Consider the following 27,637-nt stretch of genomic DNA (forward strand, 5'->3'; position numbering starts at 1 on the left):
ATGCCAATGGCGACTATGATGAGCGGTAAAATACACTTCGCACCACGGGGTGGACAAGAGGCATAATTTGCAAGTTGAGTGATCGCTGGTTTAAAGTGGCCGTGCCAGAAGAATACATTTATTGCGAGTCTTGTGTGCTACCCCATTGTTCTAAAGCCAACATGCCACTTGCCTTGGTTTCTCAGTGAAAAAAAGGTACACATTTTAATTATTTCTAGAGACTCTTCTATACGTGTGACAAAACCGGAAACTAGATAAAAAAAATAAAAGTTCATTCGGTTAGCGATAATGCAGATACATCTTGTCACCTTCCAATGTTAGTCTTATTTTACTAAAGATGGGACAAACAATTCCAGTTCTTGCGGTGTCGCCCCTGCAATGAGCGTACCACAAGTTGTTAATTTCTCCATGGCCCATGCGTCTGTCCTCCTCTTGACTCTCTGATTTCACATTAACACTAGCAGGAAGTACCCGGCGTTGCCCGGGTTTTAAAAATATTTCCAAACTACTCTTAATAATGTAACTGCAGTGCGTACTGACTGTGGTGGTACCTGCTTTCACTGCAGCAGTGCATACTGTGGTGGTACCTGCTATGATTACAGCAGTACATGCTGACTCTATAGCAGTATTTATGGACTGTATAGCACAAAGTACTCACCTGTCAGAGTGGCGTGGTGAGGCCTAGTCCCGTGCAGAGCCTCCGGCCTCGCCTAGATTACCCAGCCGGCCAAGGTGTCACCTTGGCAGGCTGGGGTTGGGCTGCTACCCCTGCCCCCCCCCCCCCCCAGCCACGATCTCCTCGGCCGCTCTGTAGTAATAAATAATAAGTATAACCCGTAAAACAAAGTTTTTCACTATAAATTCTTTATATGCGTGGCAGCGAACTTAATATAAAGGATTAAAAAATATATTCGCCTGTGAAGGACGCGGGGATCGATCCCGCGACCTTTGGCATGGGAAGCGAGGGCGCTACCAACTGCGCTACTCCGCCACGCCCTCGATGAACGGGCCAATCGCAGCGCTAGGAAAACCAAACGGACCAATCGTGTCTCGCAAATCCCTCACATTTCGTCCAATGAAACTGCGTATGGTCCGGCGACACACAGACAGACAGACACACACACAGACAGACAGACAGATTTGCGATTTTATATATATAGATAACCAAGGGCACTTGTGCCCCAACCACTTCGTTATGATACCAGGACGCTTGGGCTACGCCCATTTTAAACCTTTAAAACAGCTTCCCTTTAGTGGCTTCCCCCACTTTCCACCTGATGAGGGTTGCTTGTAGTTTTTTTTACTATCTACGTAACTTTACCGAACGACCCAAAGATTATGAATAAAAAAACACCCCAAAAGATACAAAGATAAAGATCCCCTGTATAGCCTGTAACAGACTGTTGGCACACGGGTGCGGTGGGTGGCCCACAACCAATTCAGATAATCTTCACGGTTGTTGGTGGCAGTGAGTGGGAATCAAACTCTGCTCCCCAAGACAAAGACCCCCCCAATAACCTGTAACAGACTGTTGGGGTAAGTGCTGTTAGTGAGTAGCAGCACCTCTGAAGGCCGGACCGTCACACGAAGGGGGTGGGAAGCCATCACTACACCCGTCCGCCTTTGTATCAGTGGCGATGTTTTTACACATCACACCGGGTTACTCATTTAAGTCGACCTAGGGGAGGCCCAGAGCCGATTCAGGTAATTGTCACTGGTGTTAGTGGCCGTGAGTGGGAATCAAACTCGGGTGGCACGGGTTCATAGCGCAGTGCGCTAACCGCTCACACTACCACTCCCCCAATATGTATACTCACATACATAACACACGTGCATCGACACATATACACTATGTATTAAAAGACGATTCCCAGATAAATACATTTAATAGGTTTTACCATGTATGGCAATAATAAAACAGAACTTGTGTTAAAATGTTCAAACACCAAATAGATGATACCTTTTGGCAAGGAATCAAGTCAGCATTAACCACACAAATTTTGGCAAAACATGCAAATAAATAATGTACGCATTGCAGTGGCGGCTGGTGATATTTATTTTTGGGGGGGCGCATTTTTTTTATTTTATTGAGGGGGGCAAATAAATATAAAGCAGTACCAAAAACCATTTTGACTACTTGAATATAAATTTTGATGATCTTTATTTACATTTCAGACCAAAAGAAGTACCAAAAAGCATGTTTCCTACTTGAACATAAATGTTTCTCTTTTATATACATTTCAGACCAAAGTACCAAAAAGCATGTTTCCTACTTGAACATACATTTTGCTCTTCTTTCTTTCTGGCCACCAAATTTCTCAACTACTCTCTGATTAAAGTCAGTCATCTCCGTAACAAGTCTCTTTTCCATGGACAGCAATGCCAGTGCATTCAGCCTCTCCTGGGTCATGGTGTTTCTGAGAAAAGTTTTTATTCGTTTCAAGGTTGAGAAGCACCTCTCAGCTTCAGCCGTGGTCATGGGTGTGGTAATGATAACTTTTAGGAGAGTCACAGTTTCGGAAAAGACTTCTTCGAGATTATTCTCCATAAACAGCTGGAATAGGTCCACAGCACCGCGGCAGGCTCTGAACTCTTCCTTGCTGTAGATGAGACTGAGCTCCGTCTTCAGCTTGCTTCCACTGAGCATCGGGTACGCTTTCATGGTGCTGCTCAATGCATCTTCAGGAAAGGTATCCTTGTACTCATCAAACCTGTCCCCCTGCAACAAGGTGGCACAGACAAGGTGGTCTGTGAAGGAGAAACGCTCCCTAGTGTGTCCCAGGATTGTGTCACAGACCTATAGAGATAATTAAACAAATAGATATATAAATGTAAGGTAGTAGCCTGGAGTAGACCACTAATTGTCACAGTTGCAATTACTTTCAAAAGAAAAATAGAGCCATTTGAGTTTTTGTCCCATACAAGACTGTAGTTTTTGGTGGCTTCAAATTTCATTTGATCATTTATTTTTATGTTGCCAATTTATTATTTTTGGGATGCTATTGTATATTAAAATTAAGATTTTTGTTAGGATTTATACCAAACTAAAAATGTTTTCTTGAGTCTGTAGAATATGATATGTAGGCAGGACATCTCTGCAGCACAACAATAATGTAAAATGGGATTTTGACTGATTTCTATAACAAACTCACCTCTGCTGCAATCCTTTCACGGTCTTCCGAACTGAGCGCCCGGCGCCTCTTTGCTGGACGAGAACCACTGCTTTGCTCACCAATGGAGTGGAGAGAGTTTCTGCAAAGGACAAAGATAATTTATTATAATTTTGGCAAAGGATAAAGAGAGTTAAAAATGAAAGAGAAAGCAAATAATGATCATATTACAGGAATAAAGTTACCTGATCTTTTGTATTTCTTGTTGGAACTGTTGGATGCTCACTTTGATATGGACTGAATCAATGTTCTTTTTCTGGAGCTTGGCATAGAGGAAGTCTACATGTGGCATGATGTGGTGATAAAGTTCCAGAAAGAACTTAAAATCCTCATCCTCCAGTAGCATGGCCAGGGCTCCTGCTTCTCTGACAGTATTGGGCTCGAAGTCACCTGAGTCTTGTATGCTCTCAAAACAGTGAATGAGATCCTCTCTGTGCTCAAAAACAGTATTAATGGCATGGCTATGAAAGTTCCATCTGATGTTGCTGGATCTTGGCAGTCTATGGGCAACCACTTTATCCAGAAAACATGTCCGCTTGGGTGACTTAGAAAAAAAGCTGGCAAATCCATCAATGTTAGAAAAAAATATTCTCGTCTTGGATATGTGAGACGTGGCCTGTTGCATTATCAGGTTGAGCTGATGTGCGTAGCAGTGAATGTAGTGGGCATTTGGGTACACATCTTGTATTTTTCTCTGAACACCTGCAGTAGCACCCCTCATCACGCTGGCCCCATCATGTGCCTGGCAGATGAGCTTACTTTTCTGATCCTTAGGAAGGATAGAAGCAAGACGCTCTTTTAGTGCAGTAGCAATGGACTCAGCTGTAGCTGACTGCAGAGGGATGAACTCAAAAAATCTTTCCTGCACGTTATTTTTGTCGTCGATGTAGCGCAGCACAAGCACAAGTTGGGACTGTGTGGCAATATCTGTTGTTTCATCTGCCTGGATTGATAAAAAACTACTTGTCTGGACTTCTTTGATTATTTCTTCTCTTGTAACAGACAACATACAGTCCAGTAGCTCGTTCTGTATAGTTTTCGACGTTCCCTTAAATACAGTAGCACTGTCAAGGTGCTCTTTCAATGCTCCATCAAGAGAGGCAACAAAATCCACCAACCCGCGAAATATACCGGGGTTATCTGAGCTCTCACTCTCATCATGGCCACGTAACGCCAACTCAAATGCTCCACAAAATTTCACACAGTCTATTATCCTGGACAGTATGTGTCGATTTTTTGTCACCTCTTCGTTGTGCCTTCTAATACCAATCCTGTAGCCTTCATCTAGTTGTTCAGCAATGCTAACTCTGCCCAAAAACGTTAGTTTCATGCTATTATCAATATGGCTGCGGCTACTTTCATGACGTTTGCATTTGTCAGAGAGATGTTTGAGGTCTCTTACCCCCGTCGTTGTCCACAAAACTTCAGTGCCGACACTTTGAAATAAAAGACAGGGAAAACAAAAAAGAGAATTGCTAACATCACATCCAGCCAGCCACCTCCGTTTCTCATAACAAGCGCGGGTGAAGCTTCGTGTGTAGCTTCGTCCTCTGTCACTGGCCTGCTGCTGGATTTGTAAATCGGGTTGGTCCGGTCCGAGATCCTTTATCTTTTTTTATTTCTTCCAGCGAAAGCCTTGTGAAAGGGTTTTTTTGTAAATAAATTACAGAATTTGGATGAACTGCTGCCATTGTTTACACAAAAAATTTGATCAGCCTAGCAAGTGTCGAAGTGGTGTCGCCTGCGCACTCGCAGTAGTGGCCCAGAGCGTAAAGTTGAATGACAGGTGACGAGAACCAATCAGATTGGATAAAATAACATGTATCCAATTCTGATTGGCCAGGGACGCAACGACTTGCGCCCTGAGGAGAATCTTTAAGAAACCAATTAGAGACCAGCTTCAGGTCACATGCTGTCCGAAAATTTAAAGTCTCACATAGACATCCATTTGTCCGGCGTCCCGCATGAAACACATTGAAAAACATCGAAAATAGTTGACCGATTAAAGCCAGTTTTTATTAAATGCTGATGCTTTTCTTACTACCAGCCGGCACATCGTATGAAAAAAATATTTTATTTATGTATTTTTATATAATTTTTGTATATGTATATTTCTTGAATCTTGATGGGGGCGGCGCCCCAGCGCCCTCTATTGACAAGCCGCCACTGACGCATTGTCTCTGAAACGTATTGGCCTACTCCAGAGACAGCCTTCTTTATGGCCTTGTCTCACCACCAGTGTTAGCAGACCAAAGAATGCCAAAAGGCGAATAGTACAAAGACAATGAAAGTGTCGTGATATCGCGGATGTCACTGTATGGTGCCAGCCCTAGAGCGGCACGGTCTGAGATGCACTCACATCGTGGACATCACGTATGTAGCGACATCGTGTATGTCGCTGTGTAATGCCGGCTCTAGCGAGGCACGGCGTGCGATGCATTGTCATCGCGGACACCCCATAGGTGGGTGTAGTACCAGCCCTGGGGGGGGGGGGGCTCGGTCAGCGCTGGAATAGCGCAGTGGCACCACGTGTGGCGTGCTGTGCTGACTCCTACAGGAGGAAGTGTGAGAGTGTCAGCCATGGGATAAGGTTACCCTTGGCCATGGTACTCTGGTTGACCCTGGAAGGCAAGTGACCAGAAAGATCTACACAGGGGCCCCAGGTGGGGGCTAGGGGGTGGTCACGTGTCAGGGTGAGATCCTACGGGAAGGGTCGAGAAACGACGAGAGGTTTCTCGAAGGTGGTCGTGGCCAAGGGCGGGGCCAGCCACGACTGAGCAGCATATAAACCGGGGTCCCGCACATGGACCGGAGTTCAGCGTTGCTATCGTCATCTGAAGATCTACGATCTACGTTCTACGTCCAAGAAGAAGTCACCAACATGTGGACGAGGACTCCAGCTAGGGTCCTGTCTGTTGTAGCTACTCCCAGTAACTTAGTTATTTTCATTTTTATTTGTATTATTATTTTATTTTCACCTTCGTGACTTTACCGAAAGCCTATTCTAATTTTTTCATAATTTTGCTACTAGAAAAAAAGGTATCCCATATATATAAAGGTTCAACCCGAGCTACAAGTGTTCTGATGTTTGCATTTCCTTTGTACTGTTCGCCTTTTGACATTATCTGGTATAACATCGGTGGTAAGACAAGATCATGAAGAAGGCTGTCTCTGGTGTAGGCCAATCAGTTTAAAAAACAATGCCTACATTATAAGAGGATACTTGCTTGTGTAGTGGGTTCGACTGAGGCGCACACTCGAACTTGGAGGCAACAGGTTTATTACAACACCCCAACAGGGTCACTACATAACGTACACTGGTTCTACATCTAGGTGATAACTACGCGGTTAACTAGATCACAACTGGCTAATTACATAACCGGGTCAGTCAGTAACACACTGCCTGACCCACGATGCCGAGCGTAAAGACCAAAGACCAAGGACCGAGGATCGAAGAGACGTAGCACCAACAGGTTCCATTTCAACAGAAAGCCCATAACCCTCTCGGGACTGCCCTTTTATGCTCCTGAGTGTGGCCTGGCTCAGCCCTCAGCCATGCCCCCTTCTAGATCCTACTAGAAGGCTCTGGCCTATATCACGTGTCCCTCGAGCACCCTTTTGGGGCCCCTTGCTACCATGCCCCGGTCACGTGCCCTCTCGGGTTCACGCAGAGTATCACGTCCTCAATTTCTCTCTCTCCGACCCTCACCAGAACTATGCCCCCTAGGGCCCGCTTCCATGCCATATCCACTGGTGCAGGAAAGAGACTCAAGACGTACAGTTCCACTCTTTTGACAGTAGCTGGCGCTAAACACCATAGTGAATCCATATGTCACTACACTTGCATGTTTTGACACAAGTACGTGTGGTTAATGCAGAACTTGATGCCTTCCAACACGTATCTATTTGGTGTTTGAGCACCGCAGTTTAAAACTTGAGCTTCGAGTATTTGGCTGCTCTACATTTCCACGTGATGATGAAAAGACCCAATCCATTGAGCTATCACTTGTGATGGCCAGGTCGCTTCTGACAAAAGAGCTACGTAGCTCGGTGGGGCTCACATTCACTGTCAACAGCCGCACAAAATTCAACACCCTCCTGTCAATGTGTGGTGACAGACACCTGCTGAACATCACAATCAGAAGTTCATTGTGCGCAGTGGCTATTTGAGATTAGTGTGGCGGGGGGGGTGATCAGCCTTGTGCACGCCGGCATCGCGCGGCGCATTCGGAATGCTATATACACTACATGATATAGTACACCACTCTACACTACAATATACACTATATGATATAGTACACCACTCTACACTACACTATACACTACAAGATATAGTACACCACTATACACTACACTATACACTACACTTCACGAGATAGTATACACTACACGATGTAGTACACCACTATCCACCACACTATATAGTATACACTACACACTATAGTACACCACTATAGACTACATGATATAGTACACCACAATACACTACACGATATAATGCACTATACACTACACGATATATCACGTAACTTTACACTACATTATACACTACACGAAATAGTAATAATGCTGTAGGTGGCTTGGTTGGGGTGCCTCGCCTTGTATACAGGAGGTCGTGGGTACGATCCATGCTGTATATTTGGAGTTTGCGTCTCTCTTTCTCCGTGGTCGCGTGGATTTTTTTTTCTCCAGGTCGTCCGGTTTTTCCCCCTCCACACTTAGAATCGACATCAACCACGCGTTGCGAATCTTTGGGCTGCTGTGCTTTCCACACGATGATATCAGCCACACTTCGTTGGGCTATCGTTTGTGATGACCTATTGGCTTCTAAAATAAGTAATATTTTAAAATACTTTTATTAAAACACGCTTTAATGAAATGTACCGTACTAGTAATGGCAGGACTCCACGACTCCAGGAAGTGGCCCCGAAACTTGCCACAACGTAAGGGACCGACGGACCGTGGTGATTAATAGCCAGCGTGATTTGAGCGTGGACAATTAGAGCCAAGGCGAAACATAACATATAAAAAATAATGTTTAATAATATATATTGTATGATATAATATAGTATTGTCATCAGTATGACATAAGTATACCAAGTTTGCAGTCGATACCACATTGGGAAGTGGGTTAAAATTGAGTTACAAGATTTGAGGATACGACAAGAACAACAGAGTCAAATAAAAGCGTGTAAAAAAGCTATATAGCCCACAGTGGGGCCTTATACCTGGAAACACAAGTTATATTTGTAAAGTGTGTTAAAGTATTTAATTTTGTTTTGAGGTAGCGCGTCTATGTTCCTCCTCAACCTTGTTGTTCTCTGTACCGTCACTGCAGATCGACAGAACCGAAGATAACAAAAATAAAATGTATCCTACATTCAGCAATGGATGTCTGTTGATCTTCACTATGCGCGTGCGTCTGCATCGCAGGTCAGACGCCGCCCCGTATGGGCTCGCTGTCGTCTTTCAAATGTGGAATTTACACAATCCCTTCGTGTGATGTTCTACCCCCCCAGCCCCGCCTGCACCTTCCTCGATGGCCACGTGATGTCCCCCCCCTCCTCCACTCCCCCTCCTCCCTCCCCTCCTCCCTCCCCTCCTCCACCCCGCCTCCTCCACCCCCCCCCATGCCCCCTCCTCCACCCCCCATGCCCCCTTCTCCACCCCCCGCCACCTCCTCCTCTACCCTCCCCCAGGCCTCGTCACGAATCACTGAGAGCCAATGTACGAAGAGGGGAGTTGTTGTGGTTAGTGCGTGTGTGTGTTTATGTGTCTTTGTGTTTCTGTGTCTGTGTTTCTCTGCGTGTTTCTGTGTCTTTGTGTTTCTGTGTGTTTCTCTGTCTTTGTGTTTGTGTTTCTCTATGTGTGTTTTTGTCTGTGCTTCTCTATGTTTCTGTGTATTTATGGTTCTCTATGTGCGTGTGTTTCTGTGCCTTTGTGTTTCTCTGTGTTTCTGTCTTCATATTTCTGTGTATTTGTGTTCCTGTGCGTGTGTTCCGTGTTTCTGTGTCTTTATATTTATGTGTGCATGTTTCTGTGAGTATTTCTGTCTTTGTGTTTCTGTCATTGTGTTTATGTGTGTTTCTGACCTTATGTTTCTGTGTATTTGTGTTCCTGTACGTGTCTGTATTCATATGTCTTAATGTTTGTGTGTGCCTGTCTCTGTGTGTGCGTGTGCTTCTGTGTGTTTAATTGGTATGTGGGGGAGCGGTCGTAAACATCACCACTGGAGAGACAAAGGTGTCGTGGCGTGGTGTTGGCCACCCACCCCCTCGTGTGCTGTACCGGCCTTCATAGGTGCTTGCTAACGGCACTCGCCCCAACAGCCTGGACAGGTTATAAGGGGAATCTTTGTTATTATATTAACTTCGATGTATGTGTGTCCGCCTGCCTATTTGTTTCACGTCGACGTGTGTCCCCGAGTGCTTGTCTGTCAGTGTTTTACTATCATCGTCTCTTTGTGTCCTGTTGATCAATGCGTGTTCCTCCTACCCCTACACGGCTCAACCAGAAACCCCAACACTTTTGTCCTTCTCCGCGAGGGCTTCGATTAGAACGGGTGGAAACGTGCGGCGCGGACGATGTTCAACTTGCACCATGGCTGGTGGCACACACACCCGACACAACAGTCTTCAACAAAGCCAGTCTTTATTTCCTGAGGCACGAGACGCACGCACGCACGCGTCTTCTCACTTCACTCCAAGCCTGTTGAGCTCTCTCGTTCTTCCCTCCCAACCCACCACCACATATATATCCCCCAAGCCCCCTTTCTTGAAGGTTCCTTGACCCACGTTTCCTCTACAGCCAATCACATTCTCACTTTCTCTTAACGGATCCCCCCCCCCCAACCGACCTCCGTTACCACGCCCCTTTTCCATTTTGTATGTCTCCCTCCAATCCCTTAAATGAACCTTATGGCGGGACCCTCGGGGTCCCCATAAGCCCCAGTTCTCACATAAACTGCGTTGCAACGTCATTTTATGTCTGTTGAAGGGGAACGATACGGCAATCTATTCCTCTCGACGACGGCAAATTTTGGCAACGACGGGTGCTCGGTGAATGATCCGCACCAGGTGGGTCGCGGTGTTTATGTGCGCGGTGGGATGGAGTCGTCAAAATCTTGTATTAATTACGATTTAGATTTCCGTTTATTCTGGAACCCGGGGTCCCGCCATAAGGTTCAAATGTCCCCCCCCACCCCCGACTCTATCCGTGCCACCTGAGTGTCCACCACGTCAGGTGAGCATCGTCGGTAAGCGATGCAATCTCTACGTACTGTACACGCATGCCATTGACTTAAAATGCGCACGACGGTCAGGTTGTATTGCACTTTTACCGTATCAACAACACGCATCTTCTTTACAACACTGGTAAATGCAACTAATCGAACATCCAGAGTTAATGTGCCTATTATTATACATATACACCAAAACCACAATGTCAGTTTACGACAATATGGAATTCTACAAACACATTCTTACGAGTGCACGCTTTCGAGGCAGGCTGTCCAACAACAAAACATCCTATTTGGAATAATAATAGGCTATACACTTTCTGGCATTAAAACAGGTGTTAAGATGTTCAAACAACACACCTTTTGCAAGAAATCAAGTCTGCATTAACCACGCACAGGACTTGTTGCAAAACGTGCAACCAAACTTGCTCTGATAATGCACGCATTCTCTTTGAACCCGTTTGGCCTCCACCAGAGACGGCGTTCTTTATGGCATTCTCACCCTACCGGTGTCAGACCAGAGAATAACGCCAAAGGGCGAACAGCGCAAAGGAAATGCAAATATCAGGGCACTTATAGCTCGGCAGTAAAAAAAAGGTTCAATAGATATGATCCTTGTCGTGTTTGTTGCAGCGTAGATTATGGTGAAGTTGATGGCGGTGTGATAGCGATGATGATGGCAATGTATGATGACAATAGTCTTTGCATAACATGCAATGAAACATGCTCTGCTAATTACGTATGCATTGCCTTTGAAACAGATTGGCCTACACCAGATAGATACACTTTCTGTTATGGCCTTGTCTCACTACCAGTCTGAGACAAGAAAACGCCAAAATGTAAACGGTACAAAAACAATGCAAATATCAGTGTCACTCGGTGGTTAGAACGTTTGTTGCCATATTTTGCCACGGCATGAAGTGTGCTTGATGTAGATGTGGCCGGTCTGCCCCGTCTCTCCCCTCCCGTCATTAATCCTTGCGAGGGGGAGAGCAGGGCTACACAGACTCAATGCCTTGCAATAATAGGTGTCCATTTGGCGTTTGAACAGCTGAACACCACTCCTGTGCTACTGCGAGAAAGGGTGTAACGCCGATTATTTATTGAAAAAAAATGATCATCATCACCATCACACCTCGATGATCCCGGGGTTATTCCCAATCAGACGCAGCATTCGATCTAGAGCGCCGATGCGCGGAGCCGCTCACCTGATATTAAGCTTTGAACGGGTGGAGAGCCCAAAATGGGCGAGACTGGACAATGAGACCCATCATCCTGGCTCTCTGGAGATCACATCTGTATGGTTTAAAACAACATGGAGTTGAAACTCGAACCAGTTGCGTGTTCAACCGTTGTATCATTCTAAGCGACGGCGTAACGACATCATTATCAGCTCATGGGAGGGGGGGGGGGGGTGTTGCGGAAAACGGTCAGGTGGAGTTTCCCAATACAGTTGATCATCGATTTGCCGGCATTCGATTATCCGATTTCCAACATTATCCGGCGGTCCCAGCCCAATCCGGCAAAACCCGCTCCAAAAACCTGTAACTAGTCCAGCGATCGGGACCGCGTGCGTGTGACAAAAAAAAGTAGCTACGCTTGAATCTTGACTTAAAGCTTTCGTGACTGCAGGAATTAATATTATTCGGGTCTTTTGGTAAAGTCACGTAGATAGGTTCAAATAAGATAACAAAAGAGTCTGCATTGAGCAGCTTTCCTCCTCTTTCCTCCTGATGACGATCGCTTGTGTTGTGATCGAAACGTTGTAGTTCTTGTTATTTTTGTTATCTTCTTTGAACCTATCTACGTGACTTTACTGAAATACCAAAGGAATATAGCTATGCTTGATTTCAGTGTTAAATATTACGTACAGTACATATAACAATTCTATATTTATTTAAAGTTGCACATTTTGATGTGACGTCACATTTCTCAAACCCCCCCCCTCGTCACACATCGTCACAAATGTCTGACCCCCCCCCCCTAGGTGCGTGACGTCATTTATGGACGCCCCTTACGCTCACACGGTCTCGAACATTTAACGCTGTAGGGGGTCGCTCCTGTCTTTTCGCAAAAAATACAGCCACGAAAACAACAGCTCCTCTCAGTAGCTACGAACTTCTTTTGCAAATATTACGTTACTGTGCTCTTGATTAAATAAAAAATAAAATGCGGAACGTAAAATGAAATCTTTTCATAAAAAAAATCTAACCGTGTTTTAAATGTGTTGTTGTTCTTTGGCACACTGTTCTTTTCGGGAACATCTCATCGTGGTAGTTATTAAGGGGGTACCACCAGTTCGTAGCTTTGGCCACTAGGGTGGTGCAAAAGCAACCCATTCACTCTTCTTAATCGTCGGTGTCTCCTGTTCAACCTCTACCATGGGTCTTTCCCCCCAATATTCTTGCACAGACCACCGGCTTCTGGATGTTGCCATTTTTATTTTTTTGCCAAATCTTGATGACGCAGTACATTGTGTTTGTTGCAGGGGAAATTTTAGGAGATGATCCGTGTGGTTTGTAAGAAGCCCCACGATTTCCATGGGAAGAGTTGCATCTCTGCCGAAACCCAGAACCCACCGTCTTCAGTCTGTTTAGCCTCCACCATGTGCGAGCCATTTGGAATTGGAACCAGACACTTGATTTTTTCCCCCCATTCTTTTTTTCCACGGGGGAAGTTGTTCTGGCATCCTTCCGGTGACGTGGTGTCAGGGTGGTTACAGTGGAGCACAAGGCGCTGTTTACTCGATGAGAGAAGGGTGGTGGTGCTCGCCGATGGTCACGTAACGGATGGCGGACATCCCACTCTAGGACTATCCGGTCTCCTCTACTCCTCATGTTAAGGAGCTATATGCCACAGTGCAATATAGGCAGGGAACATGGGGTGGCACTTAGGCACACCCCGTTACGATTCTGCACGTATCATTTAAAATTGTGTTGTCGACATGTTTACTGTGGGTTGAGCATCCCCAGTTAGAGCGTGCACACTCAGCCACAGAGCGGATTAATGTGTCCGCCTCCCCCCACTTTTAATTTGTGAGCTTTCGCAGGATGTCGTCTTGTGTGTTTGCCTTGTCTTTTGTACAGTATTTAAAGTGTGCTCTCTGTAGCCGACTATATGCGATCCAGTGCGAATCGTATTCTAAGCGACCGCGTTAACCTTTAATTATTATTTGATGAATACCTCCCTCACGCCGCGTCAGTCGCCAGGAATTGTTTTACCATACTTCACCATGCTGGTCAAATGCAGGTTGTTGGTGATAGAGAGACTTTGTTCTATGTTAAGCCTCCCACTATAAATGCGACAAATCACCCCCCACCGCCAGTCCAATGTCTATTAAGGTAGAGGTATATTTAAGTGATCTAACCCCACATATAAAAATACAAACTTTATTACGGATATTATTGGTCACGAAAGCCTACTACGACGTGTTAAACTGAGGTAGAGGTGTCTTGGCACTTGATCTACGACCAACAACCCGGCGAGCTCACGGACAAAAACACACCGGTGGTAGAGACTGTATAAACCTGTCCTTGGGCCTCCCCTAGGTCGACTCGGCCTCAAATGAGTACCTGGTGCAGTGTGAAAAATAAATCATTGCCACCGGGGAGACAAAGGCGGTCTGGCGTGGTAATGGCCAAATCACTCCCTTGTGTGCCACAGCGCCGGCCTTCAATGGTGCTCGCTAACAGTACTTGCCTCAACAGTCTGTTTAGATTTGACTTCTCCAAGACAGAGGTTCTCTGCAAGCCATCTGGCTATCATGAAAGATTCGTTCATGAGGCGATCCACATATACAAACACAGAGACAATTTTAACCGAGAAGATGGATTCTGGCTTAGCAATCATTGGAAGGACGTAATAAACCATTTCGATACACATTAGGGTGGGTAGAATAATACATAGTGTTAATTTGAAATGTATAAGGTATAGGGTGGTTTATAGTAATACAGTATATAATTTAATGTTGGGTTTATCTATGGCAGTATATAGTACGGTATATGCTCGTGTGATGTAAGAGAATAAAGTTTAGATGGAAGCATATTATATAATTTTTACGACGTAGAATTGTAATGTATTACTTGCTGTTAGTAACTCAGTTTATTGTAGAGTATAGTAAGTATACTGATGGTGCTATGCAGTTTATACTTTAGTTTTTTATGTAGTTTATACTTTAGTTTTCTACGTGGTTGTTTAGTAACTGCAGCTACATATCATTAACATTCCTTTCCTTTGTTAATGCTACTCCCTGCACCCCCCCTTGGTGCTGCTGATCCTGCATAATGCATGGGCATAATATGACTTTGAAACCCCCCCCCGCCCACCTCCTACGCATTTCCCATGAATATGCTAAATTCCTCTTCATATGCACATTCTTTTTGTTAAGGCGCTCTTCCACCTCCAACCCAGTTTATATATAAGCTCCTAGCTTGGTAGTGTCTCATTCTCATTCTTCACCTGAAGACGGCTGCTTGCGTTGTAGCCGAAACGTCGTGAGAATTATTTCATTTTATTATGTTTTATTTTTATTATTTTATTACTTCCCTTCTACGTGACTTTACCGAAAGAACCAAGAAGATGAGTCTGTTTAGACTATACGGGGGATATTAGTTTTTTTGGTGATAGTGGTGGTGATGCTGCTTAGGTTATACACCTCCTGAACGTTCTGGCTATACCTGCAGACACATAACTGTTGTATATTTAGTGTGTGTATGCGCGTCCGTGTATATCCAAGTGTAAGTCGATGTCTTTGTGTGTGTGGGTCAATGTCTGTGTGTGTAGGTCGATGTGTGTGTCTGTCTTTTTCCCCCGGGCAACGCCGGGTACTTACCGCTAGTATGGATATAATCTGTGTACGTGTGCACTTGGGTGAAAGTACATGTGTGTGTAGTTATCTGTGGCTCTTTCCATGTGTGTGTGTGCACATCTGTCTGTGTGTGTGTGGGGAGTGGTCGGGTAGTAGCGGTTAGTGCGCTGCACTACGAACCCGGCGACCAACACCAGTGATAGTCTTTATCTGAACCGGACATGGGCCTGCACTAGGTCGACTAGGCCTCAAATAAGTACCTGGTGTGGTGTGTAAAAAATCATCACCACTCGGGGGACAAAAGGCGTGGTGCTGTCCAAACTGCCCCGTCTTGTGCCACAGTTTTGGCCTTCATTGGTGCTTGCTAACATAACTTTCCCCAACAGTCTGTTAAGACTACACGGGGGGTCGTTGCCTTTGGTGATGCGAGATTACAGGCACCTCGCCGCTATCAGCAGGTTCACTTGGGTGAATAGAACGGCTATAGAGCCCCTGTGGGGTTGGCAAACAAGCCACGGATAAGAGCGAGCAGCACCTTGGACCTCGATCACGCGGCCAAATGTAGATATGAAAAAAATTATATAAACATTTCGCAACTGTATTTACGAGCCACGTGGGCTACAGGCGATTAGGTTGGCTACGTTCGGTGCGAAAAAAAGTCTACATACATACCTCCGATTAGCACGGTTCGCTATGTATGGTGCAAAAGAAGTTCAACATATACAGTCATACCTCGGTATACGACCACTTTGGAATACGTCGAATTTGGTATACGTCGTGTTTTGACGAGAAAAAAATGTCTTGGGATACGATGTCTTGCATGGGATATGACGCGCTTGCTAGAACTTGTATGGGCCAGGATGAGTCACCGCGTACCTGCGTATGCCCCGTTCACGACTGAAAGAAAGCGCCGCTCCTCAGTCTGTCTGTAGATCTCGTTCAGTGCACAACTCTTGCTATAACTCTCTGTGAATTTCCACGTGTTTTTTTGTCATTTTAACTTCTCTCAGCAAGGTAAAGTGACGTAATTTTTTTTTATTTTAATTTATTTATGCATTTATTTTAATTTATGTATGCATTTTAGTAATAAGTAGTGTCTAAATTATTTTATACAACCCCATTAATGTATAATATGACATATAAAATATAATTTTTTATACTCTGGAACGGATTTTTTCCTTTCCCTTTATTTCTTATGGGAAAAATTAGTTTAGTTTACGTCATTTTCGGTATAAGTCCTACCTTCTGGAACGAATTAACGACGTTTACCGAGGTACCACTGTATTTCGACGAGCATGGTTGGCAATGTATGGTGTGAAAAAACTTCAACGTAACATACATTGCATAAGGCAATTTAGCACCGATGGCATTGCTGGAAGGGGCTTTGATAATTTCTCGACTTTATTGCAAATAAAGTATAAAAACAATTATGCATATCTTACCGATAAAAGGCATTTTTGTCTGTCTGTCCGTCTGTCTGTCTGCGCACATGCACTTGCAAGGGATTTTGCTCTCAAACGGTGGGGTTTACGTAAAAAAAACCTTTGCCAGCGACCACGCCGTAAGCCCCACGGTGGACAAGCGCTATTCCGTTTTCCTGTCCGTTACCTTTAAAGAACAGTGTTTTTTTGCGATTTATTTTTATTTAAATATTTAGTTGTCAAATTATTTATTTACTTCCCTTCGCCGCTCGGGGAGTGCTAACGCAGCAGGCTGCACTTGCGCACAACATCCACTAGGTTAGCCCCTAGCAATCCACACGCGCCATCGCCGCAGGTAGCAACACACACACGATCGGCACAGATTTTCATTCACGTTACACATGCAGCAAAAGCACACAACACGTTATGTCTAACCCAATGCGTCATCAAACTACTATAGAGCCCCTAGATATTATTATTATAGTGCTTAAATTGTATTATTGTAGCACGGACGGGGGAGCGGCCCAGCCCCCAGCCTGCCAAATTCACACCTCGGCCGGCTGGGAAATCTAGGCGAGGCCGAGGGCTCTGCATGGGACTAGACCTCACCATGCCAATGTTAGCCACAATATCCTTTTCTTCTTTCCCTAACCTTACCTTGATAGCAACCCCGTTTTTTTTTAATAACCTTCCGAATATTACATTACCTACGTTTGTGTGCAGACATTTTTTGTTTGACTGCTCACAACTAATATTTAGAAAATCACTTGGTCGTTTTTTTTTAATTTGTCAACTCGCCTTCATGGAAATATACGTTTTGTATCACCACCTTGCAAATATAACATTAATACTGTTTGTGTGCAGACAAATGACATTTCTATTCCTTGCGTCTTTTGCTAAACTCAAGTACATTGCAACTTATGATTTAAATTATCACCTTCCAAACATTACATTACAAAAGTTTACGTGCAGAAAATTATAATTTCTCCTCCTAGCTTCTTTCGCTAAACTCATGTACATATAAACCTGCTAATTTCATATTCACCTTGATTACTTTATAATATTACAATGTTTGTTTTAGTTTGGGCGCATATAATATTGCTTACTTACCTTCGCCATTATTAAGAGATGTATTTCAGTTGCAAAACCACGTGGACAGAAACCTCTTCTTTACATATGTAGCGTCAGATCGCGTACGCACATTTGTAGCGCTGACCTGCAATGGCGGACAGTGCCCATCAGGGGCGGTACCTCATACCGGCGGGGAGATCGTTACAATCCCCAGCCCAGGAGGGAGGGGGCTGCGGGGTGTTCTGGGATCCCTGGGACCCCCACCCTTCTGGAACTCCTAAGGGGGCGTGGCCAGAAGCTGACACACTGGGGAGGTGTATAAAAGCCAGGCCTCTCCACAGGTTGAGGGCAGAGTTACGAAGACTGAAGACCAGTTAGACTAGGACCCTGGGACCTCGAGCCCGCTGCCCTTGTAAGGGCCGGGTCGAGCTTCGACCAGTGGTCGGACCCGTACCTTGGCTGGGTCGGGTCAGGATAGCCTCCCCAGTCAGGACCCTGGGACCTCGAGCCCGACGTCCTTCTCAGGGCCGGGCCGAGCTGGGACCAGTGGCCAGGACCCGTACCTTAGCTGGGTCGGGTCAGATAGCCTCCCCTAGGACATGGCGAGCCGGAGGGCTGGGAGTGAACAGGGCAGTGTTTAGGTCACACTAGCCCGGAGGCCATACCTCCCTAGCTAGTGGGTGTTAAGGGAGTTGCTGTTAGTTAAAAATAAATATACCGTGTTGCCTCTACCTCACCGTCTCCACTACACATACTCATCTTCCTTTTATTAAATTCATAATGTTATTGTGCAGAACACTATTCTTTCCATTCATTGCTTCTTTCGCTAAACTCACGTACATAGAAAGCTGCCATTTAAAAAAGCACCTTGCAAATATTCAAACTTATTTTTGTGTACTCACACCTAATATTTTACACTACCCTTGGACATGTCTACTATTTTTTTGTGTCAACTAACGTTGATAGAACCATTAATTTTAACGAATCACCTCGCAAATATTACAATTAAAATGTTTGTGTGCTGACTACTACCATTTACCTTCATCTATATTTATATATTCTAAATTGCCTCTAGGTCAAGGTGTGCATGTGAGTCCCTGTCCGTGTCTGCCACCATGTGTGTCTGTCTACGTCCGTGTGCTTGTGTGTATAAGTCGATGTGTGTGCGAGTCGATGTGTGTCTGCATTTTTCGCTAGGGAAATGCCGGGCACTTCCTGCTAGTGGATTATATAATGCTTTACAAACCGATGTATTTGTTGTCTGCGATGGTCACTGTGTAGCTGTAAGTGAAACCAGACATGTTTGTCTGTTCAGGGCAAAATAAATTTTCCCATTTGTAAGTAGTACCTTTTGCTCTGGTTTGTCTTCACGTTTTGAGAAATACCTTTTGAATCAATTTGGCCAGAGGTTAGTCCCTGATAACAACGAAACAGATTTACTCAAGTTTACCTTAACATAGTCAAAATATATCGACGGACAGACAGGCACACAGAGCTCATGCATAAGCCTTTCAAAGTGTTTAACCAGGTTATGCAGTAAAAAAGTTTATTTTTGGGGGTTAAGTGGTGTAAATATGTCTCGTTAAACCGGCCACTGCCCGACACAGCCATTGAGTAAGGGGGTTTATCACATAAACAAACGTAGCCAATTCGTTACTAGCTCAGCACTAAATTAGCTGTTGTGCTGGAGCGTAAACCCACATCAGTGAAATATTATGGTAGTTGAATTGTAAATGTGAACTCTTTGGGTCTTTCGGTAAAGTCACGTAGGTAGAAAAAAAATAGATCACGACGTTTCGGACGCAATACAAGCATCCGTCATCAGGCGAAGAATGGTGAGAAAGATGCTACAAGCAAGGGGTTACATAAGTGTGAGGCTAGCAAACAGAAGACTAGCAAGCGTCAGATAATCCTAGAGGGGGATTGAGGGGCTGCCATAACGAGAGAGCGGGTGGGGATGCAATTTACAGAGGGATCGGCGGCAGGAGGAGAGAGAGGGGGTGGGGCAGAGATAGGGAAGGGAGCTGCGCGAGTGCCAGGGGGAGAGAGAGGGGGGGCGCAGGAAGAGAGAGAGGGGGTGGGCATAGATAAACGGTGGCAGGGAGATAGAAAAGCTGTGTTAGTGAATGTGACTCAGAGAGCCGAGAGAAGCTGCTAACATAGGCGGGCAGGAAGGGGACATCACAGCCAGTTATGACCTAAACTGGTTAATAACGTCCTTCAAATGATTGCTCAGTTTGTACCCATCTTCTCGGTTGAAATTGTGTCCGTGTTTATATATCTGTATGGCTTCATGGACAAATCTTTGATGGTAGCCCGAAGGTTTGCAGAGTACCTTGGTCTCGGAAAAAAACTATCATGTGAGCCCACCGCGTTAAAACAGTGGTCTGCCACGGCAGAGGTGTTGGTTCTGCCGTGTTTCAAATCTGCCTTGTGTTCGCGAACACGGTCCGAGACATGTCGTTTCGTTTCCCCAATGTAACTGCTGCCGCAGACACAACTTAGTTTGTAGATACCAGGGTATTGCATGTCAGGAATCCCATCCTTCACAGATGGGATCAAATCACAGATTTTGGGTACTGTGTTGAATCGAATCTGGATCTTGTGTTTGTCCAAAATTTTGGAAATCTTTTTGGTAACACATGCTATGCATGGCAAGGTGATGTTTTTTTTCTACCTACGTGACTTTACCGAAATACTCAAAGAGTATGGATTCCTGCAGTCACGAAAGCTTCAAATGAAGATTGTAAATGTGTGTTATGGGTTTTAATCTCCAACACAACCGATTAATGGTGAACTAGTAAACTAATTGACTACGTTTTTTTCCCTCCAGATTTAGAAACATCCGTTTAGAGTATTTAGCTGCTATAAATTTCCACGTGATGATGAGTCACTTCGTGGAGCTATCATCTGAAAAATACCTACACAGCTCAATAGGCCTTACCTGGTAAAAGAGGAAGTAAATAAATCGCTTTAATGTCATTCAGTGGTTGCCCTTAGAAGGGGAGTGCAGTGTTGGGTTCCCTCCCCTCCTCAACATTTTCTTGTGGTCAGCAGATCTGCTCGACATCTTTCTATATGTCCTTGCTTTTCATAACCGGTTTAGTTTACGGTGACGGGTGTGTACAAAACGTGCGTCACCTAAAACGGGTATGCGCATTGCCTCAAAATTTGTTTTGTGGTGTGCCTGCTACCACAACGCTGTTTAGCAAGGAAGTTCGAGGACTGTCCTATGCGACAATGGAGCTGTGGTGATACATAAACTAAACTATTGAAGTGTTAACTATTATTTTTATTGTACCAGGTAAGACCCACTGAACTATGTAGCTCTTTTGTCAGAAGCGACCTGGCTATCACAAATAATAGCTCAGCGAAGTGGCTTGTCATGTGGCAATTTATAGCAGCCAAATATTCTGAACACGTGGTGCTGTTGTTTCTGAATGTGGAAAGCCGGAGGACCCGGAGAAAAATCCACGCGACCATGGGGAGAAAGACACCACAAACTCAAAATATATAGGCGTCAGGGTCGGGATAGAACCCATGACCTCCTGCATACCAGGAGAGGTAGTTAAACATCTCACCTCCGTGGCACCATATGTCCAGGTCCGGACGACGTGCAACTTGTACGTATGTATGTCTGTTGAACTTCTTTCGCACCACCAGACGGAGGCAACTGTGCTAATCGGAGGTGGGGGGAAGACAAACTAAAGACAAAAAGCTGTTTAAAAAAAGTTGAAAATTTTCTAAGAAATTACTTGGGAGGGGAATCGTAGAGGTGGTGGCATTTCCACACGAGCTGCTCCTGCTGCTACCCTTGGTCTTTCTGAGTGGTGAAGGTCGTAAGTTTTGGAAGGTGCTTACGGAGCTGCCTTGGCGAGCCGTTCTCGACTGTGCAACATCGCAGACGATGAAGGAAGTTGATTTACTCCCTTAGTTTGACGAGGTGCCAAGTAATTTTTTTTCGTGAGTCGACTACTCTCGACAAAGCTTCTTCAGTGTCGTGGAATCTGCACTTACCTAGGCAAGTATTGAGTACTCCATTGCCACTCTACACTATTTAGCTTGTCGATGGTGCGGAGGCTTTTGGTAATCAAAGGGGAGTTGTGCCACTTTCCGCAAGATGTCGAGCCTACAATCTGCTCTTGTGACCATGGTGTTTGTATGGCTGGTCCAGTTGATTTTTTTGTCAATGGTGACCACCACAATATTACATTTTTATTTAAAGCTTTCATGACTGCAGGGATTCATATTCTTGGTTCTTTCGGTAAAGTCACGTGACTTCACCACAATGTTGTTAGTGGGATACTTGGTGATGGTAATACAAGGCGCCGTGGTGGCTAGCAAATGTTAACTACCTCACCTGGTATATAGGAGCTCGTGGGTTCAATCACGAACTTGACACCTGCTGTATATTTGGCGTTTGCGCGTCTCTCTCCCCGTGGTTGTGTGGATTTTTCTCCAGGTCTTTCGCTTTTACCTTACAATTTTGAATCATCATCATGCGTTTTAGAGTTTTTGGATGCTATAAATCTCCACATGATGTGGATATTTATTTGGTGATAATTGTGGCCATAGCTCAGTGGGTCTTACCTGGTAAAATAAAAAATAAAAAGTTTAGTTTATAGAATGCTATTGGGGAGGTGGTTAGGCTCTCTCTCTTATTGGAGATGGTCATTGCCTGGCAATTTGTTACTTGCCACTTATGAGTGCAGATAGTACTTGGAGCATCATGTTCGCTATTGTGAATGTCAAACAAAGTACAGAAATATTCCTTTCCCGTGAACATAATAACGTGGAATTGTCACTACTGATACTGGACTACCAACAGCTGTCTGTCCTCATTTGCCTTTTCAATCACAGTACAGTCTGGTTCTCCTATAATGTGGCGGTAGTAGAAGAACACCATGTTATGGAGAAATCGCGATATAATAATATATAGTACAGGGGGTAAAGCACAGGCCATGATAACGCGCAAGATGATGCATAATGCAGGGCCGGACACAGCCTGAGAGGTGCGTGGTGGGTAGCGTTTATAAGCATCATCCAGCAGCATTCCCTTGCCTTGTTGTGTGGTGATGATGATGGTGCTATGCCGAGGCAGCCACCGTTACAAACCACTTTTTCCTCTTCGTGCGATGTAGTTCTGTTTGCTCGATTGCAATATATATCCGATTCGCATCCGCATCATAAAAAAAGTGTGTTCCCTAATTACACGTCCGTCAAGAGTACCACCGCAGCGGCATTGTTAGTTGACCTCTGTCAAGTGAGATCGATCACTGACAACAGCCTCAATGCAAAACCCCACAGCCACAGCACTCGCCCATGCTCTCAAATAAAACTAACTCACAACCTCGATGTGAAACCAAAAGCCCTCATACCTTCCATTTACAGGACCGAGCCCCATATCCGATGTAAATTGCACATTGGAGGGAAGGGATGAGGGGTGCTGCTTCACATTAGTCTACCAAGCTTAGTTGGCACGTGGAGGTTGAATTTGGCATCCGTAATGATGGCACACGGTGACCTGTAACTGGGTAGCTGCGATCTGCGAGGTGAATGTGTAGCACAGCATTTAACTTTTAATCTGATTTCAGCCACCATATTATTTTGTTTTGGCGCCGCGATGGCTAGGAGATGTTGAGTACCTTGCCTGGTATGCAGGAGTTCGTGGGTTCAATCCTGACCCTGACACACCACACGTTTAAGGTATTTGGCTACTTCTATACATTTCCACACGACGATATCAGCAACTATGTTGAGTGATCATATGTGATAGCCTGGTCGCTTCTGATAAAAGAGCCACATAGCTCAGTGGGGCCTTACACCTGGTAAAATAAAAAAAGAGTAAAATAGTAAGACGTTAATAGGCCGCTACGTTAAGGTCTGTGGCCTGGCCACGCGGGCCCGAGGATGTAGGCCCTCGGGCTCTGCCTCCCTCCTGCAGGCGGCGGCGGAGGGCTCCCCAAGCGCTGTTCGCAGCTTGGCCCAGAAGAGTGGCCTCGCTGCCTCGTCCCGGGGCCACACCACATGGGTCTTAGTGTAGAGTAGGCGGCGCATGCGATGGTGGGCGGACAGCTCGCGGTCGGCGATGTCTTCGATGATGAGCGTGACGAGAACGTCGCGGTGCTCGCTGAAGAGGCGGTACGATGCCATCTGGATCTCCATAGAGCACCACTCACTGCGCAGGAAGCCACGGCTCACCACGCACACGGTCCTGCGGCTCTTGTAGATGGCATCGACAATGTTGTCCACGATGTAGCGGCCCGGCACGAAGTCGCGGTGATGCAGGCACAGCCTGTAGGGCGGCAGGGGGCCCCCATCCTGCTCCAGGCGTGGCACGAGCTCTGACATGACCCAGGCCTCGTCGCGCGAGTTGTACGAGATGAAGGCGTCATAGTCATGTGCCAACCCATCGGCGGCACGGCGCCGCTGCTCACGGAACCAGGCGAGGAAGACATGGAAGCCGTAGCGGATGTGCCAGCGCGCCTTCACGTGCACCAGTGTGAGCGCCACGAAGAGCGCCACGCTCGGCGTCACCGTGAAGAACAGGATCTTCTCCTCCTTCTCGCGGCACACGGCCATGTCAAAGTCTGCAAAGGGTGCGGCGGAGCCCTGCGACTCGCCCGACGAGCAGCTGAGCGAGTAGAGGCCCACCACCTGCACTTGGCTATTTAATGACCAGTTCTGGAACCACGAGTTGTCGCAGGTGCACACCACAGGGTTGCCGCTCATATCCAGGTAGTTCAGGTCACCCAAGGGCATGAGGGCCTCCTCGGTGATGCTCTCGATGGCATTGTCTACCAGGTAGAGTGTCTTGAGGTGACCCAGTGTCAGGAACTGGGCATCATCCACGGCACTCAGGCCCACATTGCGCAGGTCCAGGATGGAGAGGTTGGTGAGCCTGTGGAAGACGCTGCGATTCATGGTCTGCAGACCGCTCCCCATGTGCTGCATCTCTAGCAGGCGCAGGCTCACCAGGTCGTCGAACGGGTGCGATGCATGGTCTGAGATCTGGTTCCCGGCCAGGTGGAGGTTCTCCAGGAGGCGGAGGCCCGCAAACAGGTTCTCCGGAATCCTCTGGATGCCGTACGGCTGTTGGGCACTCAGCTTGAGCGTGATGAGGTTGCTGAGGTTGACAAAAGGCGGGTTGTCCAGCAGCCTGGTGCTGTACGAGATCATGTTCTTCACCAGGTCCAAAATGCGGAGCGACTCCAGCCCCGCAAACATAGACGGCATCACCCAGCCTATGGAATTTTCATCTAGGTAGAGGTTCCGCAGGCCCACCAGTCCCACGAAGGTGTGCTCCTTCAGGGACGAGATCATGTTGCTACCCAGGTCCAGGATCTTCAGCTGGGTCAGATTGCCAAACACCTGCCGGTGCAGGCTATTGATGCGGTTGCGCCTCAGGTTAAGCGTCTGCAGGTTCTCGAGGGCCGCGAAGGGTGATGACGCATGGAACTCGTGGATGAGGTTGTTGTCCAGGCGCAGTTCGGTCAGCTCTCTCAAGCCACAGAAGGGATTTTGGCTGATGCTGAAGATCAGGTTGCCCTTGAGGATGAGCGAGCGCAAGCTGGGCACGTGCACAAATGCCGAGTTTTGCACCAGCGTGATCTTGTTCCAGGCGAGGGAGAGCGCCTCCAGATGGGGCAGCCGCATGCACGTGTCGCACGGCTCCAGCACGTTCAGGTGGTTGTAGTCCAGCATCAGGGAGCGCAGGCCATGGTTGGGTCCCACCAGGGAGTAGCCCTGCATGGAGCGGATGTGGTTGCGTGACAGGTCCAGGTGGCGGAGAGCGGTGCAGTTCCTGAGTGCGTCCGCAGTCAGGTTGGTGATGCCATTCCTCATGAGGAACAGGGATTGAACCCTTTCCATGAGCTGGGAGCTGCATAGCATCTCGAGGCTGCCATGCCTGCTGAAGCCCGACTTCTGCAGTTCTAGGGTCTGTGGCTGGGCATTGTCGAGGTGCTGCAGCTCGCGGACATCGAGGCGGTTGTCCCCCAGCAGCAGGTAGGACACACCGCTGATATTGAGGCTCTGCAGCCCCCTGACATCCTTCAGCCAATTGCGGGAGAGGTCGAGGAAGGTTATGGTGGTGAAGAAATCGGCTGGCACCAACACCGCGCTGATGGAGTTGTTGGCCAGGTGAAGCCAGCTGAGGTTCCGTGGCAGCACGGGGCCTTCGCCACTGCTCATGTTGAGCGTTTGGATAGAATTTCTGCTGAGGTCGAGGGAGTGGAGGCTTGACAGGTTGGCGACAGCCTGCACAATCGATGGGAAGTTGCGCAGCGCGTTGTGCATTAGGCTAATGTTGAGGATGCTCCTGAGGGGCGCAAACAGCTCAGGCGAGAGGCGTTTCAGGAAATTGTGGTCGAGCAGCAGATACCTGAGCTCGGAGAGGCCGCTGAAGGCATCCCGGTCCAGGGCCCCGATACGATTTATGGACAGGTTCAGCGTTCGAATGGAGAGGTCCTGGAAACTGCCTGCCCGGATGGTGGCGATGCGGTTGCGGTCCAGCCGCAGGAACAAGAGAGCGCTGCTCATGTTCTGGAAGAGGCCTGGTCGGAGCTCCGATATGGAGTTTTTGGACAGGTTCAGCACCTGCGGTGTATTGTGGATGTCCAATACAGCCTCCAGAACATCTTTTATGCCACCGTTCACACATTCCACAGTGCCGGGGGGCTTCTCTATGCACTTCCGTAGGCTATAGCCCTGCACCGTGGGCAGCCACAGCAGGGTGGCGGCAAGCAGGAGCCACGGCACGAGGGGAATCCACTGACCGCCCTCGTGGCTGGAGCTGGCAGAGGTGAGGACTGTGGCCTCGTAGCCACGATGGTGCTGCTGCTGCTGGAGGCGGCACGCGGTGAGGCGTGGGATGCCCATTGCTTGATGACCACTCAGGACTGCGAGGTGAGAAAGGGGGGGAGTGGAGAAAGGATCGTGAGCCTCCACCGTTTATCCATATGTAGTCGATGGTCGTGTTTTTTTGGCTAGATCGCATGCATATAAATGCATGTCATTAAACCTGCCACGACCCGATACGGCCAATCAGTCAGGGTGTTGTCACGTAAAAAAAGTGGTCAATTCGTTGCTAGTTCAGCACTAAACCGGTTATTGTGTATTGGAGAGTAAACCCACAACACACATTTACCATTCGAGTACTGTTACTTTTCGCCGGTGTGATTACAACAACAACCTGCCTCATCAGGCAACAGCCAGATTTGTGGAGAAATCCTCCTGCTGTTTCGTTCTTAAATACAGGTGGGGATAAATGTGATGTTGTCACTGGTGAGGCAATCAGGTGCCAAGATAAGAGGGGAGTTAATGTATTAATGATCAGCACGATACTTAAAGAACACCAAATAAATATGAAATACTCCCAAAAACAACTGAAATCGAGAATATTTATTCCTTAAGGAATCCGATGAGCTATAAAGCTATTTTTGCACAGTCGTCCAGTAGGGGCACAGGGTCAGAACGTTACAATAACAAACACTACACAAAACACGATAGGAGTGCAGAGTACAAGACAGGCAAACAAATCACCAAAAAACAAACAAATAAAACTAAACCGTCCCATCCTACCACTGAGATATTAACTTATTTTTCAGAATCAACCTGGCAATCAAAATAGTAGCTCAACAAAGTGGCTTATCATCATTGTGTGGAAATGTATAGCAGCAAAGTCTCTGCTCAGAGAAACATCGGGCAACGCCTCTTTTCTACGAATGGCCCCAAGCCGGCATTGAAAGTCTGAAATATATTCATAATAATAATTAAAATGTATAAAGCACCCTGAAACAATCGTTCTCAGGGCGCTATGCATGGAAAGGTGGAAAATAGAGTTAACATCGACCAAGGAAAGAAGGAGAGGACGTTAAAAAATAACTAAAGAGAGGAAGCCATTTGAACCGATATGTTTCGAGTCGAGATT

At 46.4% G+C, this 27,637-nt stretch overlaps 1 protein-coding gene across 6 annotated transcripts in view; it reads right to left on the reverse strand.

Moving 5' to 3' along the window:
- Window positions 1-2,038: 2,038 nt before the first annotated feature.
- The window catches only part of LOC144737645 (uncharacterized), a 34,196-nt gene continuing 8,597 nt past the window's right edge, over window positions 2,039-27,637 (reverse strand). For 2 of the 6 annotated variants that reach the window (XM_078620411.1, XM_078620410.1), the window contains one exon: window positions 9,805-26,606. In XM_078620411.1, the coding sequence (XP_078476537.1) occupies window positions 23,578-26,586 (3,009 nt within the window). In that variant the 5' untranslated portion in view covers window positions 26,587-26,606 and the 3' untranslated portion in view covers window positions 9,805-23,577. Of the gene's footprint in view, window positions 2,798-3,152; window positions 3,253-9,804; window positions 26,607-27,637 lie in introns of those variants that run through there. The other 4 variants (XR_013589048.1, XR_013589045.1, XR_013589046.1 and 1 more) reach the window with 4 other exon arrangements.

Source organism: Lampetra planeri, chromosome 72, assembly GCF_965212315.1.
Source record: "Lampetra planeri chromosome 72, kcLamPlan1.2.h2, whole genome shotgun sequence".
NCBI classification, from domain to species: domain Eukaryota; kingdom Metazoa; phylum Chordata; class Hyperoartia; order Petromyzontiformes; family Petromyzontidae; genus Lampetra; species Lampetra planeri.